The sequence below is a fragment of the Daucus carota genome, chromosome 3 (genome assembly GCF_001625215.2).
Source record: "Daucus carota subsp. sativus chromosome 3, DH1 v3.0, whole genome shotgun sequence".
Lineage (NCBI taxonomy): Eukaryota > Viridiplantae > Streptophyta > Magnoliopsida > Apiales > Apiaceae > Daucus > Daucus carota.
The window spans coordinates 11,072,501-11,091,022 of NC_030383.2; the positions used below are offsets into that span (position 1 = coordinate 11,072,501).

Sequence of the window (18,522 nt, forward strand, 5' to 3'; positions counted from 1 at the left end):
TTATTCAGTATTCAGATATTTTATTGATTCAGAATATTCAGATATATTAATCAATCAGAAAAGACTCATTCATATTTGCCAAATGACCCCTAAAAGAATTGAAAATGAAAAACTGATTTTTCAATATCGAAGAGTTAAAATTGGTAATAATATTCTTGAAAGTGAACGAGATTCTGGAATTCAGATTCTCTTGTATATTGGCGGCATCATGTTAATTAATGAGAAGATATCAAAATAAGACCGTGAACTAGTAGAGAATCTAAGAACAAGATATGAATCACAAACACAGCTCCATATTTTTTTTATTTTTTTTAAGGTCTACATACATGCAGATGAATTGTATCAAAATACAATAAACCGCATCCGGTATTCTCTCTTTTAAGAAAGTTTATCATCTAACCGAAAGTCATGCAAGCATAATTCCGGACGTTTAGACAATAAAACTTAAATGAATGAGAAAAGAATTCCCAGTAGGAACGTCACGAACTGCTCGCTTCCAAAATAACCTGAGAAAAGAAAAAATCAAACAAAACATAAATCCATATCTAATTTGAATACTCGAAATTCTCTTGAATATTTTTAAAGAAAGGATTTAAGAATTTGTTTTTCTTGTTTTACTTCTCATGAATTAAAAATTTCAAAATAATAATTTTAATTATATAGTTAACAAATTTATAAATATATTATATTTTTTGACTCGCTGCAGGAAAAACTGGGAAGGTGATGTGTAATTTAAGACAGAGAGGTCAAGGCGAAATCGGAATCCGAATCTTGAAGTGAGGATTCCAAACCTAAGTCCGAACAGAATTTAAAATACGGTTTGTCTAGCTAAGTGTGGAAATTTTTGTATTTTAGAGATTTTGATTGGGGTGGTTGGTGTATTTGCAGGGGGTCCACCGAGAGGAACCAATCAAAATCATCTAAGCACAAAATTTTTCGCGCTTAGCATGGCACACTATAGAAAAACCGTTTAAAATATCCGATCACTCGAATAAATTTATCAGAGCAGTCTAAAACTAAAAGGCTGGTCGCCCAGCTCTCCCAAATTTTCAATATTTTGCGTAGTAAATAGGATAAGAAAGGGGAGGAAAGCAGTGTGGTTCTTTGGTTGGTAAAGAAAACTATACGTACTAAAATGGGGTTGGTAGGTAGGGTAGGTATCGTTTATTTTTGAGCTAAATGCAAAGTGTGTACCTAAAGTATGCATGTTGTGCACTTTGTGTATCTCAACTATCGATTGAACAAATTGTGTACCTTAAATATACAAATATGTGCGATGTGTGTATTACCGTTAGTTTTTACTCACGTCCGTTAACTTTCTTTGCTTTCACTTCTCATCTCTTTATTCAGTACTCTGAGACACAACCTCACCCCACATTGTCACTGAACACATCGGGTGGTTACAAAAAAATTTACCCTCAAAATAAATCAATTGGCCTCCATAAATTTTAAGGTTTTATATCAAATTTTTATTTTATTTTACATTTCTTTAATGATGACAAATAATATTAATTAATTAATTAATTTTAATTAATTCACATACTTTAAAATAATCAAAACTTAAAAATAATTTTTATAATTCTTTTACACTTTAGTTATTATATACTATTCTTAAATTAAATTTATATAAATCTCCAATCAACTAAAAAAAAAAAAGAGTTATATTTCTCATTCTTCTTTACTATCTCGTATTGTTTAAGTAGAAATCTAACAAACATAAAATTTGTAAATAATAATTTATGAGAATCTTGAAAATAATTTGCATATATACACAAAAAATTGATATTTATAAATTATGTTGAAAATCTAAATTATAGAAATAATTAATTTGTTGAACCGCAAAAATATATTTTTTCTTTATTTATTGAACCGCAAAAAATATTTTACATCATCTATTACCGTATTAAAATGATATATTTTATTATAACAATTTAAAAGATATATACTCCAATCTAAACTAATATCCACTTACACTTTTTACACATGACTTAGAAGTGTAAAGAAGATACTTCTACATATTATAAAGGGAGTAATAAAATATTGTTTTATAAAATATAGTCGGTCTAATCGAAATAAAAGTCATACAAAATCTTAAAAAAATTTAAAATGTTTTTTATTAATTTATTAGGAAATTATTTAAAAATTTGAATAAGTCTTTTATTGTAATTAAAACATATTTAAACACCTAACAAAAAAATATATTTAAACATTTTCATTAAGATAATCTCTTAAAGTCAATTTTTGTTTAGTATTTTGATGGACTTAACCATTAAATAATTGTTCAATATTGGAAAAAAATAATATTTAGAATACTCACTGAAAATGTATTAATTCAAGCTCATTTGTTAAAATCTATTTTAATTAATAAATAATATTATTCAACTATAGTTTTATATTCACAATAGAATTATAAATTAAAATATATGATAAATAATAAATATTATTAGTTTAAAACCGGTGTTATACTTTATAATTTAGTTTAATATAATTGATAATATATTTTAGAAAAAGTTTAAATTTGGATATATAAAATTTGAAGGATCGTGTTAAAAAAATTTTTAACAATAAATTCAATAATTAATTAATTAAAAATTAAAAATTAGCTCGTGACAATAACCCTGAGTTAAACTTCTCTTCCAAGACGCATTTTTTTTCCTTTAATTATTTTATTATTTCTTTCTTACATTTAGAGTGAAAGATATGTGCGCTCTAAGAAAAGAAAAACAAAGCAACGTACACGGGGAGATAATGTAAGCAAGCAGTTAACAGATGTCCGTTAACTAAAATTAACGGAGTACACGAATTGCTCACATTTAAATACTTGAAGTACACAATGTGTTCAATTAAAAGTTCAGGTACACAAAATGTATGGTGGTGTTTGGCAACCGCTTAAAAACCGACTTCTAGCTTATAAGCCAACTTCTACTTTTTGCGGAGTGTTTGTGTAAAGAAGTTAGAAGCACTTCTGGTGACTTATAAGCTGAGAAGTTGGAAGTTAGAAATGCTAGCTTTTTTTCTTGACTTATTTTTTTTTTCGAAATTTAACTTCACAACAATGTGTAGGATCATTCTAAAAGATAGTTTATGATATTTTATTATTATTTTAGCAATTTTTATACCTAATAAGTCATGAATTTTAATGAATTTATCCAAACACTTAAATAGCTTATAAGTCCAAACCAACTTATCACTTATAATCCACTTCTTTACTTTAAGCAATAAGTCACTTCTTTTAAGTCCAGCCAAACGGCCCCTATATGATGCATACTTTAAGTACACATTATGCATTTAACTCTTTATTTTTCTACCTCTTATTCTTTGTTATTAAAATTTTATTTTTGTTCACAATGTTGCTTTAACTGTTATACATTTTCAGTTTCTTATTTTTTGACAAATTTTGCAGCACTTTGCTTTGTTGCTTGCTGATTCCAAATGGCCAAGGACCTGCAAAACCCAGCTGAAGAGGTGGGTTCATCCCAATTTATACTCCTAATCTTGCTAACTCAATTATGTATAGTCAAGAACATGGCCCAATTTACTTTCATTTATCTTGGTGAATTTCAGCAACAATTTGGAACTAATATGCACCCCAGATGTTTGTTTAATTAACCACGTGTATGGAAGTAGGAAACAACACAATGTGTTTTATGTGTGCTTTGTTCTTTGTTCTGATGCATCACGCAATGTTTTATGGTGAATTATGGATTATAGTGTTTATCTGCCGTAGAAATTTTGGCATCTTAACAAGAATATGATTGGTGATGATAAGGTTGTTATTGGAGAAGAAAGGGGCCATGTCAGATTGATCACCTTGAATCGACCTCGTCAATTGAATGTCATTTCTTCCAAAGTGGTCAGCTCATAGTATATGATGAACCCAATTTTCAATTCATTATAGTTTTTGCGTATTCAGTTGATATTCTGTTATTCCCGTACTGTGCTGATTATGTATCTCACATTTTCTTGGACTTAGGTGTCCCTCTTAGCACAATTTTTGGAGAAGTGGGAAAAAGATGATGATGCAGAGCTAGTCATAATCAAGGCCAGTAAATCTTTTTTTAAGTTTTTCATTGTTGTCATAGCTGTTTTATGCTTCTTCATTAAGTTTATAACTCAAATAGCTATAATATTAGATTTCACACAATAGCTGTATACCACGTTGATCACTGGTAACTGGTAAGTGTTTGGTACTAACATTATAGTAGTTGTGCTCTTGCAGGGAGCTGGCCGTGCCTTCTGTGCTGGTGGGGATCTGACTATGTTCTATGCCGGCAGGACTTCAAGTAAATACATCATGCTATTCAAATTTACCAATTTTTATTTTATTGCTGGTTTGAAGCTTGTATAAAACTGCCAAAATGTTCTTTTCTAGAGGACGCCTGTCTTGAAGTGGTCTATAGGATGTATTGGCTTTGCTTCCACATTCACTCCTACAAAAAGACTCAGGTATAGTTACTTATATTTTTTTCATACACAAGAACAGGATATAGGTTTGTGATTTGCACATATGATACTTGTTGGGCAGATCTCTAACTACATATGTGTTTGGCAGGTTGCTCTTGTGAACGGAATTTCCATGGGCGGAGGAGCATCTTTCATGGTTCCTATGACATTCTCAGTTGTCACGGAAAAAGTTGTACGTAGTACTTATTGTCTCCCTCAGATTTATGCATCATCCACTAGTATATAAATTTGTACACATTACTAATAATTTATATCCTAGCTGATGTAATGAAAACGAAGACACTGTGTGGATAGGTTTATACTATTAACACATGCAACGGCAAGGTTATAGACATAAAGAAATTCTGTTAAATGAACTATTAAGAACTTCCTGCCACTGGGCAAAATACCTATAGAAAGAACTAAGAAGCATTAGACAAGAGCTGATGACTTACAGTTTCACTATAGCAGTAAGTTGATTCCATCAGTGTTCTCCAACTTCTTGTATTTTGAACTTTTTGCTACATTCACTTGACTTAAATATTCGATAGTGTTGGAGGCCGAAAAATTCAGAAGTGGTTGATAGTTACAATGCATTATCTGATTTGGATGCTTCATATATAAACATCTTTCTATTATGATAGCTTACTATTGATATACTCCCTTCATCCCAAATTAAATGACCCCGTTGACTTTGGGCACACAGTTTAAGGTTCATTGACCGCATAGCTACATGACTTATTTTTAAAATTTTATTTTTGCAAATAAATATTTAAATATGAAATTTTTATTAACAAAAGAAAAAATAAAAAAATAAATTTCGGAAGTAGACGGTCAATTCACCTAAAGTTACATGCCCAAAGTCAACTAGCTCATCTAATTTGGGATGGAGGTAGTACTTATGCTAGAAATGAGTAGTTTTTTCCAGCTAATACAGATTTTTCATGAATATCTCATACATGAGGATGGGTCTTAAATGGTTTATCATTCACACAGGTTTTTGCAACTCCAGAGACGAGTATTGGGTTTCACACAGAGTGTGGGTTCTCTTACATGCTTTCTCATCTTCCTGGGCGTCTGGGTAAGAAATCAGCAAGGATCTATAATTTCACTTAGTTCAGTTATAATTGTATAAAAACGTTTTCATGTAGTAAAGCATTTCCTTGTACAACTTCTCACATCTCCTTGCTGAAGAAAGATGTCTTTGAATGACTTGCATGGAAATATACAATTGTCGATAATAGGAATGTTCATGGAAGTAGTGACTTGTATGTTAATGTGTTCTATCAAACAACTGATGGTAGGGTATAATGTATGCAGGAGAATATTTAGCCTTAACAGGGGCAAGGTTGAATGGCAAAGAACTTGTTGCAATTGGGTTTGCAACACATTTTGTTCCTTCTGAGGTATTATTTCTGACACAACACCAATTTTTAGATTCCACCTTTTATGCTCTTATGTTGAATTGATTCAACATTGTAAATAAATAATTAAATATATGATTGTATTTTAATTTTTTTTTTCATTTTAGGAAATATTTCTAGCTAATAAGGCTATTATGTGGCAACAATTATGTTTGTTTAATATAAGCTTTATGCAGAAAGCTTTGTAAATGAATAATATGTAAGCTTCAAAAAAATATTATCTCTTGATCTCGTGTATCAAGAAACCAACAAACGGTATAAAGATCTTCGATGATCTTAAGGAATCTGTGAGTGTGTAGCTATGCTTCTGGTCAAACTTCAACTGATTCTAGGCATTTAAGTTTATGGGAGTGGGGTGAATCTCTGGAGGAGATGCAACCTCTTGGAAGCAATCCAACTCTAAATCAAATCAGCGCCTATGAAAATGAATCAACAAAAGCTCTCAAGGAACAACATGGAAGAGATCCAAGTGGATATGATGACTATGGATAGGATTGAAAAGAAACCATGGCACAATAGATTTGTTGTAGGTGAATTATGCACTGTGGAGAGAAGTGCTCCAAAATTGCAATTATTTGAAGTTAGTGAGAAGTGTTTCAACGAATGACTTTGGTGACAAATTTATCAACAAATGGATTTGATGTGAAGTGCATCAAAAGATATGTTTGTGGGGAAGTGACCCAAAATATTGGGTGATGTTAGGGAGTACATCATTTGTCTGAATAATAATACAATTTTGAATGAAAAGGGATTGTTGAAATATTGATTCAGAATTGTAACTGCACAATTAAAAATAGAGTTAATTGCAAACAGCATCCCCTTGGTTTGGACCAACTGCACTTTATTACCTAAACTTTAGGTAATTGCACAGTGTATCCCTTAACATATTTTAGCGCCACTTGTTGTACCCTTTTGGCCTATTTCGATCTATCACTGTGTTAAATTAGAAGGGTAAAATAGACTTAAGAACCTGTAACAACACATTTTAGTTAATTCTCAAGTCTATTTCACCCTTTTAATTTACACAATGATAGGTCAAAATAGATAGAAATGGGCCAAAAGGGTTCATAATGAGGCGCCAAAGAGGGATGCAGTGTGCAATTACCTAAAGTTTAGGTAAAAAAGTATAATTGGTCCGAAATAAAAGGATCGTTTTGCAATTAGCTCTTAAAAATATGATTGTGTCCACCACATCCTGATTTTAGGAAACGTTCCTAGCTGTTTATGCTATTTATGTGGCAGTAGTTATGCTTGTTTATTTGAAATGAGCTCTCTTTAAAGAACATTGGAATGATTAAATATATATGCTTTAATTAAATATTATATCTCATGATTTTGTGTATAAAAAACAAAATTATTGTTGGGAAAGAGTTCATTTAACTTTAGAACATTAGTCTCGTCATAAGGTGTATATGTGATTTCTCTATAACATATTCATTTTGTTGATTACAGAAAATCAATGAGCTGGAGCAACATTTGCTGAGAATAAACTCTGGTGACGAGCAAGCAGTCAAAGCTGGAATTGAGGATTTCTCCGTAAATGTTCAGCTTGATGATGATAGTATTTTAAACAAGTAACTGAATTTGAAAGAATAAAGCACAATTGCTACTTTGAAAGGCTGATCTGACCCATAAATTTTATCTTTTTGCAGGCAGTCAATAATAGATGAGTGCTTTTCCAAAATTTCGGTAGAGGAGATTATAAAATCTTTGGTAACTTTATTGTTTTGATGAAAAACTTTCACTGATACTTTTTTTACTTTTTTTAAACATTTTCCCACAGAATGCCACTCTTTTTGCTCAACCTAGCTAAAAATTGTGCTTTGACTTCAGGAGACTGAGTCTAGCAAGGAAGGAAATGCTTGGATCAACAGTGTACTCGCAGGACTAAAAAAATCATCTCCTTTAGCATTGAAGATCACACTTAAATCGGTACTTCCAACTTTTTATTCAACAGATGAGATTGGCTACAAATGTCTTGTGTTTTCTGAATATTCTTTTTATTAAGTGTGCATATGACTTTCGATGACAACTAGTATCAATAATATCTTACCTTCGTGTTGGCATAACTTTCATATGGCTTTGTTCTTGAACATTTTATAGATTCGTGAGGGGAGAAACCAAACACTTTCTGAATCCTTGAGGAAAGAATTCAGAGTGACAATGAATATTCTTCGAACTGCAGTATCTGGTGACATGTATGAGGTAGTCAACTTAACTAATTTTGATTGATACATTCATCACCATCTAATATAAGTATTCAGATCTAGGAACAGAAATCACTCCCTTCCCCTGTGCTGATGCTATCTACCTGTCCAATCATTTAGGGTATTAGAGCTCTTGCCATTGACAAAGATAATGCTCCAAAGGTATACTTGTTCCCTCCCTACTTCAACAGATTATGACCTAAGTCGGATTACTTTTCACTATGCTTTGCTATTTGATTAGCTTGGAGGAAATTGGATAACTATTAATATTAGTATTGGTAATACTAGCCTCTCACATGTAGTATAATAGATGTTATTGGTTATCTTTGTAAATGAATTATTCCCAAGAAAAAAAAAAGAAGAGAAAACTGCATGTTACATTTTTGTTGCTTGTTTTCCCGCTGTTTTTTTGTCAAAGTGTTTCCCACTGTTATAATAATTAACGAAACTAAATTACAGTGGGATCCCCCATCTCTAGACAAAGTGGATGATGAGAAAGTAGACTTTGTTTTCCAGCCATTTCAAGAAGAACTGGAGCTTGCAATTCCTGAGATGGAAGATTGCAGGTATGTTTTAGCCTTTCATTACTTTCTAATTTTGATTTTGTCATTTTCACTAATGCACCGAATTCATGATAATTTTGTGAACAAAATGGAAAAAACAGATGGGGTGGGAAATTTGAGAATTCGGCATACACACGTCCACAGAATGTTTGACAAGTCAGATCACTATATGGGCAGCAGCTAAAATACAGATTGTTTGACAAGTCAAATCAATATCTGTGCAACAACTATAATATAATCAATAATATTTGTCGAATCTGTTGGCTAGCTCGATGATGGTATTTGTCTTTAATATAATTTCTGTACTATTGTGATTTTTAAAGGACAATTCACGCGATATTAATTTTTACTGATTTTGTAATTGCAGCCTTGTAATAATTGCTTTGCCTATTCCTGGTTACTGATTTTCTTGTAAACACTTTGGAATCTACTTCAAAAAGTAAATTGAGTAAAAAAGACATTAGAATTAAGTATTTTTTGATATTAATATATGTTATTGATAGTATTTTTTTTAATCTCTTTAACCAATTGTTAATTGTATTTAAAAGTTATGATGGAGTTTTTGTCTTGTGAGTTGTGTAGTACATCACAAGTATTTTTAGTTTTTGAAATTGTCTGCAACTTCAAGAGTATTTTTAGTTATAGACTTGTAGTTAGGGTGAGAGTTTTTAGTGTTGGTTTTTTCTTTTTATTTTTTATTTTAGACTTGTCACTTTTCGTACCAAAATTTGCGGAGTTAAAAACCAAGCCTATTTAATTTCTATAACAATGGAGTAAGTGATTTTATGTATGAATAATTAAAAGATCGAATGGAAAAATATCTAAAAGAAAATAAGAGACAAGAACACAAACAATTTTGGTGACGCGGAAAACCCCTTGTAAAAGGTTAAAAACCGCGGGTGGGATGGTTACCCAGCCAATAAAAGAATTCACTATAATTTTGTAGTACAAGTGAGGATGAATACAATTTACAGATGAATAAAACAAGGTGTATGCTACGTAGTTTGTTTTCTCCACTAGTGTTTATAGGTTGGTGCATGCATAGGTAGGTGTAGGTAGCTTCAGTAGGTAGATTATGTAAAAACTTAAGTGTGTATGTAGATGATTGTGATAGACTTGAGTTGTAGGTTGTAGGCACAACTTGTCAAAGATGAATGAGGCTAAGTCCCCTTTTTATCTACAGAATGATCCTATTTATAGCCAATGATTATGATTCGGAATCTACTGTTCCTAACTTCATGCTGCATGTACTCATAGTTATCTATTCTGAACAAACTTATGTTGGGTTTGTGCTCCTCTTTTCACGCAGGACTCTGACCACTTCTCTTGACCGTTATAACACATCAGCTAGTAAGCCTCCTTCAAACTCATTTGAACAGGATAGTCCCATGGCGTCCACAAGAAAGTTCATGTCGTAAATTTGGCCCATAACATTAGCCCCTTGATTTTAGTAAATATTACATCTAATATTTATTAAAATCAACCCATACGAGTCCAAAATAATCCTAACCGTAGAGCTAATTATTCAAATTGTAGAATAGGTCTTGATCTTGGTCCGTGCGCTATTCATACGTCCCTTCGCGTTATCACGTGCCATCACCTTGCTGCGTCGTCACATACCATCACTTCGTCGCGTCGTCGTGACATGATGTCAGGCGGCCATACCAAACGTTCACGTCAGCTTGCTTTATGCCAACTGCAGCCCTTCTCGTCATGTCTGCATGCTTCTCGTCGTGTCTCGACGCTTGTAAAATTTGAGATGTATTCGTTCAATTAAATAGCAACCAGAATGGGCGATGACTTGTAGCGTCGAGCCCCGTGACTTGATGACCAAGCAGGTACTATCAACTTGAAGTCGAGATGATGATTCAAAGTTCACTAAAGATGCCCTTTGCTTCGAGGATTTTGGCTTGTTTTGTTTAATAGAGGCGTTCTCAAGTTGAAGTCGACGTCGTCTCTTTCTTTGTAATAAAAGGAACGCCGATGCTATGTTAAACTACTGATGCTTGCAACATGTGATCGTGTCACATTGATTTTTCTTGTTCTTTGTTGTCATGTATCAAGTCTCAATCTCGGTGTCGTTATAATGTTGTCTCGAGTTGTCATTGTGGTCTAAATCTTCCAATGATAAAAATATCGACGAGTAGCTGCTTTGTTGTCGTCAGTTTCACGTTCTAAGATGTGAACACTTTGTATTCGCTCTATTATATTTGTCTGTAGGCTTGAAATTGGTTCATGTGACCCCTTAATTTGGAGTGATTGCGATGTAATGTACTAATACGTAAAGTATTTTGTTGCATGTCTTTCCTCCGGAATATGTAACTTGTAGACATGATGTGTAACTCATTCATCACAACGTGATATGTTGCTTGTAACCATAATATGTCACTTGTAATTATAATGTGTGACATGTAGTCAATGCAATCTGTCATGACGCGTGGAAGTGAGGACATGTAAAAATGTATGTTGTAATTCATGTGTAATGTGTCCGACCAAGGGTCATGACTTGCGTAATTTTGTGGAGTTTTTGTCGTCATGTACGTTAAATACGTCGATGTATTTAAACTTGTAATATGCGTAATTGTAGTCGATAAATATATTTTTCAAACGTCGATGCACGTAGTATATGTATTCGACAAATATATACATTCGATAAATATATAATTTTCAGACGTTGATGCATGTAGTATATGTATTCGACAAATTTATAATTTTCAAACGTTGTTGTATTCGACAAATATGTTTATTTTCAAACGTCGATGCATGCATTCCTAGGCTAGTCAAAAGGCCTTTCCCTCTTGAAACTTAGCTCGTAATTGTAATTGTGATTATGAAATATTCATAATGTTTTAATGCATCATTATTCGTGGCGTCGTTAGTTATTTGTGTAATGTGTAGTATTGTCGTCATCATCTTTCGATAATGATGAATCGTAGTAGGATGGGTGATCAGCCCTCCTTGTCTATTAAATATGTATCTAAAATATACTCATGCAATATCATGTCATAAGAGCATCTCAAAGAGCCTCCTTGTTGGCTCCTAAATATAATATAAAAAATGTGGCTCTTAGCAATTTAGAACAAAGTTAAGAGTGTAAACTCCAACAATACTCTCTACATCTCTTCTCTATTTCATATTTTATTCATATATTGGGCTCCACTACAACAAAAGAGAGTGAAAGATGGAGGTGAATTGAAGGGAAAGATTTTTTTATTGTAAAAAAATAAGTTAGGAGCCATGTGGTGGCTCTTAACTTTGAGGAGAGAGGAGAGAGAAACAAGAGGCTCTTAAGATTTAAGAGCCACTTAAGAGTCTCTTGGAGCAACATTTTTTCTCTCCCTCCTCAAATTTCAAGTTAGGAGCCTAAATGAAGAGTCTCTTGGAGATGCTCTAATAAACATCATGATGAAGACGTCAACTTTAAGCAGTTAAACATGAAGAAAATTTGGAACAACTTGCATAACATATTTCATCACACATATCAAATCAAGTAAAGTAGCAAGTCATGTAAGAAACAAGCACATGTAACATTATGCTTAAATCACAAATCATTCAAGCAAACATTTACTCGAAGCATGAAATGTCAACTAAACGGCATAAGCCCATGTAACTATCGTAATCAACTTATTATCATATTGCTAAAGACTAAGAGAATAAAGAGGATGAGTTCACTTACATGTGATAAAAGCTTCAAATGTAGCGCGTTTGAGCCCCAAGGGACTTGTAATTCGTAATGTCTTGTTGAATCAGGTTGAAGTCGTCGGACACTTCCAGAGGCGTCAATGATTCATGTCCCGTCATGATGTTGACTGTCATGTCAGTTCACGGATATGTCCATAAGTTGATGAGGTTGTACCCCTTTCTGGGTATATGTCTTGTACTACGTTCACCTTGTCATCAAGCTGACCTTAATTAAGTTTTTTGGACTTGTCTTTAGTCCATTTTTTGACTCTTTCTTCTAGTTTATCTTTCGTGGTCATGTCATGTCTTTTTTACTTCATATCATGTTGAACCAGTGATGTCGATCGTGTTTTGGGTATGCTATATTGTCCCCTTGTGGCGATTTTAGGACAAGTCCTAGTCATGTCATGTTGAAATAAAAGACTTGGACTGAAATCAGTCACAAAACTAGCAAAATATGTGATTCGATTGTTGTTTGTGACTCATAGGTGATAATGTATTTGACATGATCTGTCATGTTTCTAGAGTTCATGTCTAGCTGTCACGTCGATCATCATGTCAAGACTTCATGTACAGCTGTCACGTTGTTATATTTATACTGTCACCATGGTTGCTAGTCATGAATACTCGACTTCATGTATCATGTCTTTTTTGAATTAGTTGTCTACTTTGCGATTGATTATCTTAACTATGTTTGATTTCCATTTGACATGTATGTGGTTTGACTTGTCATCATTTAACTTGTGTATGTTCACGTCGAGGCTGCTACCCATCGTGTCGTCGTGTTCCCAAGTGAAGGTGTCCATTCTTCCTGTCAAAAAATCAATTATGTCGGTCTCTCTCTTTGGTGCCACGTCATGTCCTCTTGTGGTGTTTTTTGCTGCGTAGATATCGTCCATGTCTTGTTGCTCGTGTCGCGTCACGTGTTGTTTACTGGTACCCGTCAGACATGATGAGATAAGTGTAACTTGTTCCCGTCGTACATGTCATGGTTGTTTGCAACCACTTTCAATTTATTTAACACTGACAAGTACCCTCTTAGAGTCTTCGTGTACCACTGAACAATGCGTCACATGTATGCCGTCGTCTTCTCGAACTATCACATGTCGTAGGTTAAAGATGTCGACTATATATGGGCAAGTTGATTAACTCGTCAGTATCTTAGACATCCATGGTGTGTGTTGAGCGTCGTGTTCTTTAATAAAGCGAAGTGTTCTAGAAGTAAATTCATTGGATGTATGTCTCCATCCAATAAAATTAGGGGCTATTGTTTGATCCATATTTTACAAGATCAGAACATGACGGCAAAACTACCGATATGAAGGAAAATACGGGTGTCAAGACATGATGCAGCATTATTTACAAAATTAAAAGAAAAAACATATATGGATAACTGGATAAATGCATGGAATCAGTCCTAACAAACCCACCTATTTAGGAGCAAGTCAAATTGGGGAGAAAAAGGCGCAGCACGTGGGAGTATGGAGTGAGAATAGGAGTAGTGGGCAAGTAGGACTCTAGCACAATGAGCTGTAAAAGCATGCAGATACACAAAAGATTGACACAACCTACTGGTGGAGTTATCACTACTATACACTAGCCTAGAAAAGTAACTACGTAGCTTTATTTATGGAGCACTTCCAATTTGTATTCATGCAAGTCATACACTTAGCTTATTCATCTTCTACAAACTGTACTACAAGCTATTGTACTCCAATATATTATAGTGAATCTTTTTGGCTGGGTAACCAATCCCACCTGCGGTTTTTACCTTTTACGGGGTTTTCCGCGTCACCAAAATTACTAGTGTTCTTGTCTTTTATTTTCGTTTCGATATTCATCTATTCGATCTACTAAATATTCATACATTAAACACTTACTTCATTGTTATAGAAATTAAATAGGCTTGGCTTTTAACCCCGCAAATTTTGGTTAAAACAGTCACTATAAAGTTTAGAGTTTTTTAATGTTGGAAATTTTCTTTTTCTTTTTTAAATGAGGATAACTTAAGGATGATCCAATAAAAAATATAATCAAATTATAAACATATTGGCATATTATAGTATTATAATTATAGTATAGTTATAATAAAATTATAGATAGTACACATTGCCCATGATAATAAAGACTCAACTTCAACTAAAATTAACATTGCCCATGATAACAAAGACTCAACTTCAACTAAAACTAATTAGACTCTAAATATGAGAAAATTGATAAATTGATAGATTCATTAACACACACTATTTATACTGTCCATAAATGAATAGTTAATTAGACTCATAATATAATGTAATTGTTTAGTTGATTGATATTGTTCATAGTTATAAAGACTCTACTTAAATTTTATTTGACAAATGCATGAAAAATACAAACTCCCAACCAGGTGGTAAAACAAACAACATACTAAATACAATTAGATGATTTGTTCCTACTATTCCACTTCTTCTGATATTTAGCTATCACACATTTCCAAGGACAAAACACACACTCCAAGAGGAGAGACACACAAACTCCAAGTGGAGAAAATTTAAACAATAAAATTTTAATGTCCGAAAAGAAAAATCCGTCTTCTTCCAAGCTTCCTGAAAATATAAACAAAGAACAGAGAATATAAGTCGATATATATAACAGACTATATATATTATAAAAAAAAGATAATATATTCAGTACCTAATAATTATTAAAATCATGTGTATATCAGTCAAGAAGTGAAAAGGAAGTAAAACAAGCCAACAAAGTGGCACAATATTGCAGCCAAAAAGATGGCACATAATTGCCTCTTACAAGCCAAAATTATGCCATCAATCATGTCTTACCCATAAATGGTACAAAATTAGCCATCAATATGCACAATTAACATAATAATTGAATAAATAAATGAAACAATATCAACTTTAATGTGGTAAAGGAAATACTAATTAAAGAAATTAAAATTTTATTCTCAAAAAAAAAAAAAAAAATTAAAATTTTTATACAAAGTTCTTAAAATCTATGCAAAACATCAATGAATATAGCTAATATAACAATTACTAAAAAAGTTAATTTCAAAATTTTAATAATTAAAAAAATGGTCAATCACTATTTAAGAAAAATTGCATGAAACAATCTGCCTTTATTACAACCAAAATAATTAAATTAATTAAATATAGAGAATGAAAAATCAAAAAATTAAATACAAATCTGAAATCATAAATTATGCCAAAATTGTAGTAAAAAAATATCACAACCGCAAACCACCTTTAACCCACCATCATCTAACCGTTATCTAAAACCTCGTAATATACAACATGTTAACACTAAATCCATCATTGTCCATAGAGTCCATTCTTACGCAAACAAATAATAAAATGCAATGAGAATATTTTATAAAGTAAAGACATTAAGATCTGATGCAAATATTTAAATTACCAACGGATCACATAAACAAGTAACATTGTGAATTAGAAAAATTACACATTAGTTTTGTGGAGTATATTTACACAAAATGAGTCGTCTTCACATTTGATCGGTCCTTTAAAGATGCCCTTGTAGATGTTGATGAGTAGATCGTTATTCCAATATTTGATTCGGTTGAAAATGCAAAAATCCACATAAAATATTTAAAATAATGTTTGAGAGAGTGGAAGAGAGAGTCGAAGGCTAGTAAGCTTTTAACAGGCTAAACATAGAGATATAATTCTGTACGAGTTGAGCGAAAAAATTCTAATTAGATGACATGATTTTTTACATGAGTGTCGTCCATTTTAGTGAAAACGAAGTAAAGAATTAGAATATAACAAGTTGTAATTAATTTATAACTCCCACGAGTGAAAGAACATTTGAGATAGAGCGTGATTAATTATATTCGCACTCTGTCATAAATTTTCATATTATAATTATTTTACTTAATTCATGTAGCAACTCATAATAACATAACATTTATAACTTTTTTCTATGAATTAAACAAAATTTAAAATCTCACAATAAAAAAATTAATAACCTGACTTAAATGTATAAGAACCAAAATTGAAAGGAAAAAAAGTTAATTAATATTTTTTCAAAATCTTCAAAATAATAAACTAATACATTTTTCACCGATTTTAGTAAATGTTTTCACTTGGAAAAACTAGAAAAATCAATTAACAAAATTAAAATTTCGATATAAAAATGTAAGCAAATTATTATTTAAATATGTAGTTTCTTGGCTCCCACTTTGCACAGATAAAAATCATGTAACTTGTTTTTATTTGTGCTCTATCTCTCGCATTAACTACCATAACGTACATATAATCTCTACTGAGCGGCCAACCAATCACGCGTGATTGCATTAATAGCATAACTTTTGCGGTACAGCTCTTTGTTCACTCCAGGATCCTATAAATAGTTAAGACATGAGTATATGTTGCACAATATCTCTCCATATTTTATTTGTGAATATGGCAAACATGAGAAATAATAGACAAATATCTTGTGGGGATCGACGATGTCCGTTTTGCAACAATTTTTTCCCCAACCTCATTACCTTGTTTCTTCACTGCATTCGAATTCACCTTGAACTACAATGTCGCATATGTGGTGTGGCACGTGTAGGATATGTGTTGCTGGTTCGCCATTTCCTACAGTTTCACATGATGAGGAATATTTCTAGTCCCATGGACTTGATTCGAATTGGCTTTAGATTGCGAGATATCCCTCTATGTCACGCCTCATTGGATGATATGCAAAAAGCTGCAGATTCATTAAGTCAATTCCTATTACGGCACGGATATACAACTTCAAATGTGACGGCCTCTATTGTGCAATTAATAATTACACAATTTGCAACTCAAGGTGGAAGCAACTCCGTGCCGTCACAGATTGATCAGAATATAATTGTTACAAGCATGAATCAATCACCAGTTACAGCAGAGTCATCGCAACAAGAACATACTGAATTTGCAGAAAATCATGGTCCAGTCGACAACCAGCTTTATGATCGTACTGACGAAATGATCCATCAGGAAGACAACGACACTGACGATGAAGAAAGTGGCTGAAATTTAAAGGTTTAAAGTGTAATTGCACACCGAGCTTGATGTGTGTGCATCATGTTTTCAGAAATTTACTATATCATAAAAAATAAAATAAAATAACATTTATGCACTCATGTGTGTTCGAGACAAAATTACGGGTTATGATTTATAAATTATAATTACCTCTAAATTGTAATTAACTCTAATATAAAAAAACATTTAGGCAGGACTTTTCAATAATTTATGTTCCATCAATGCAAATAATTTATATTTGATTCCCAACTGACTAATTAACGGACACCAAATAAAGGAGTATCCAAAAAATTATTATTTTTGTCCTGTTTATTTTTGTGCAGTTTTTTTGTTTTGGAATGTTCCATTCCATTATATACATCCCTAAAATAGTATCGTTTTACAATATAAAATTTTAACTAAGAGAATGCATATACCCCAAATTGCCCCTCCCCCAAATTTTCCCAAATGCTTAGTTGTTGATAGATAGATGATAATTGTATTTAATAATATTATGTGACCCCATGTGCATACATATGCGCTCCCAAATTAGAATTTGCCATCTGTTATGTCATATTGAAAAATTTATTTGAGGTACCTAACAATGTTATTTAACTAAATCCCCTACTTTCTTTCATTGTAATTATTTTATAGATTAAATATTAGTTGGTCCCACCACTTTACCTATTTTTTTATATTTTCCCGCTAAATTACCCCCTTCCCAACAGGTTGTTTGCGTTCACTGTTTGCACGTATTTGAAGACTCTTATAAAGTATAGTTTATAACGTTTTTTTTAATAAAAGTTTAAACGTCAAACTTTTATTCAAGGAAAAAAATTTTAAAAAAAAATAAGTATGGAACTATATATTACAGGAGTATCAAAATACGTGCCAAAAAATAACGTAGAGAACAATTTAGGAAAAAGAGAATATACTTTTTTTCTTGATATGTGTATCTTATTTCCTAATATACTAGTCCATGGGACGGAAGGAATATGTGAAGTAATTTATATTTGATTTTGAAGGACTCATTAACAGCTACTCCCTCCTTCACCATGGATAATATATATATAAGGGATGGAGTCGCGACACAGATTTTAGCGTTTCTGTAAAGTATAGTTGTATAAAGAAAATCTTAGAAAATAATTTATAGAACTATGTTTTATTAGAATATTAAAATGTGTATCAATCAGTAAGT

General features: G+C 32.2%; 1 protein-coding gene across 1 annotated transcript; it reads left to right on the forward strand.

Moving 5' to 3' along the window:
• The first annotated feature begins 3,307 nt into the window (after positions 1-3,307).
• On the forward strand, positions 3,308-8,998 carry LOC108211380 (3-hydroxyisobutyryl-CoA hydrolase-like protein 5). The gene is made up of 15 exons (XM_017382964.2): positions 3,308-3,465; positions 3,770-3,853; positions 3,974-4,042; positions 4,220-4,283; positions 4,373-4,446; positions 4,553-4,636; positions 5,440-5,524; positions 5,764-5,849; positions 7,320-7,441; positions 7,520-7,580; positions 7,701-7,799; positions 7,971-8,072; positions 8,195-8,236; positions 8,534-8,640; positions 8,739-8,998. The coding sequence occupies exons 1-15, from the start codon at positions 3,433-3,435 to the stop codon at positions 8,788-8,790; spliced, it is 1,164 nt and encodes a 387-aa protein (XP_017238453.1). The 5' UTR covers positions 3,308-3,432; the 3' UTR covers positions 8,791-8,998.
• The last annotated feature ends 9,524 nt before the right edge of the window (positions 8,999-18,522 follow it).

What these genes read in the sequence shown, in the direction of transcription:
- LOC108211380 (XM_017382964.2), top strand. Translation starts at nt 3,433, where the DNA reads ATGGCCAAGGACCTGCAAAACCCAGCTGAAGAG. An exon ending in ATGTCATTTCTTCCAAAGTG is followed by an intron (nt 3,854 to 3,973) that starts GTCAGCTCATAG and finishes TCTTGGACTTAG; the next exon opens with GTGTCCCTCTTAGCACAATT. An exon ending in CCTGAGATGGAAGATTGCAG is followed by an intron (nt 8,641 to 8,738) that starts GTATGTTTTAGC and finishes TGGAAAAAACAG; the next exon opens with ATGGGGTGGGAAATTTGAGA.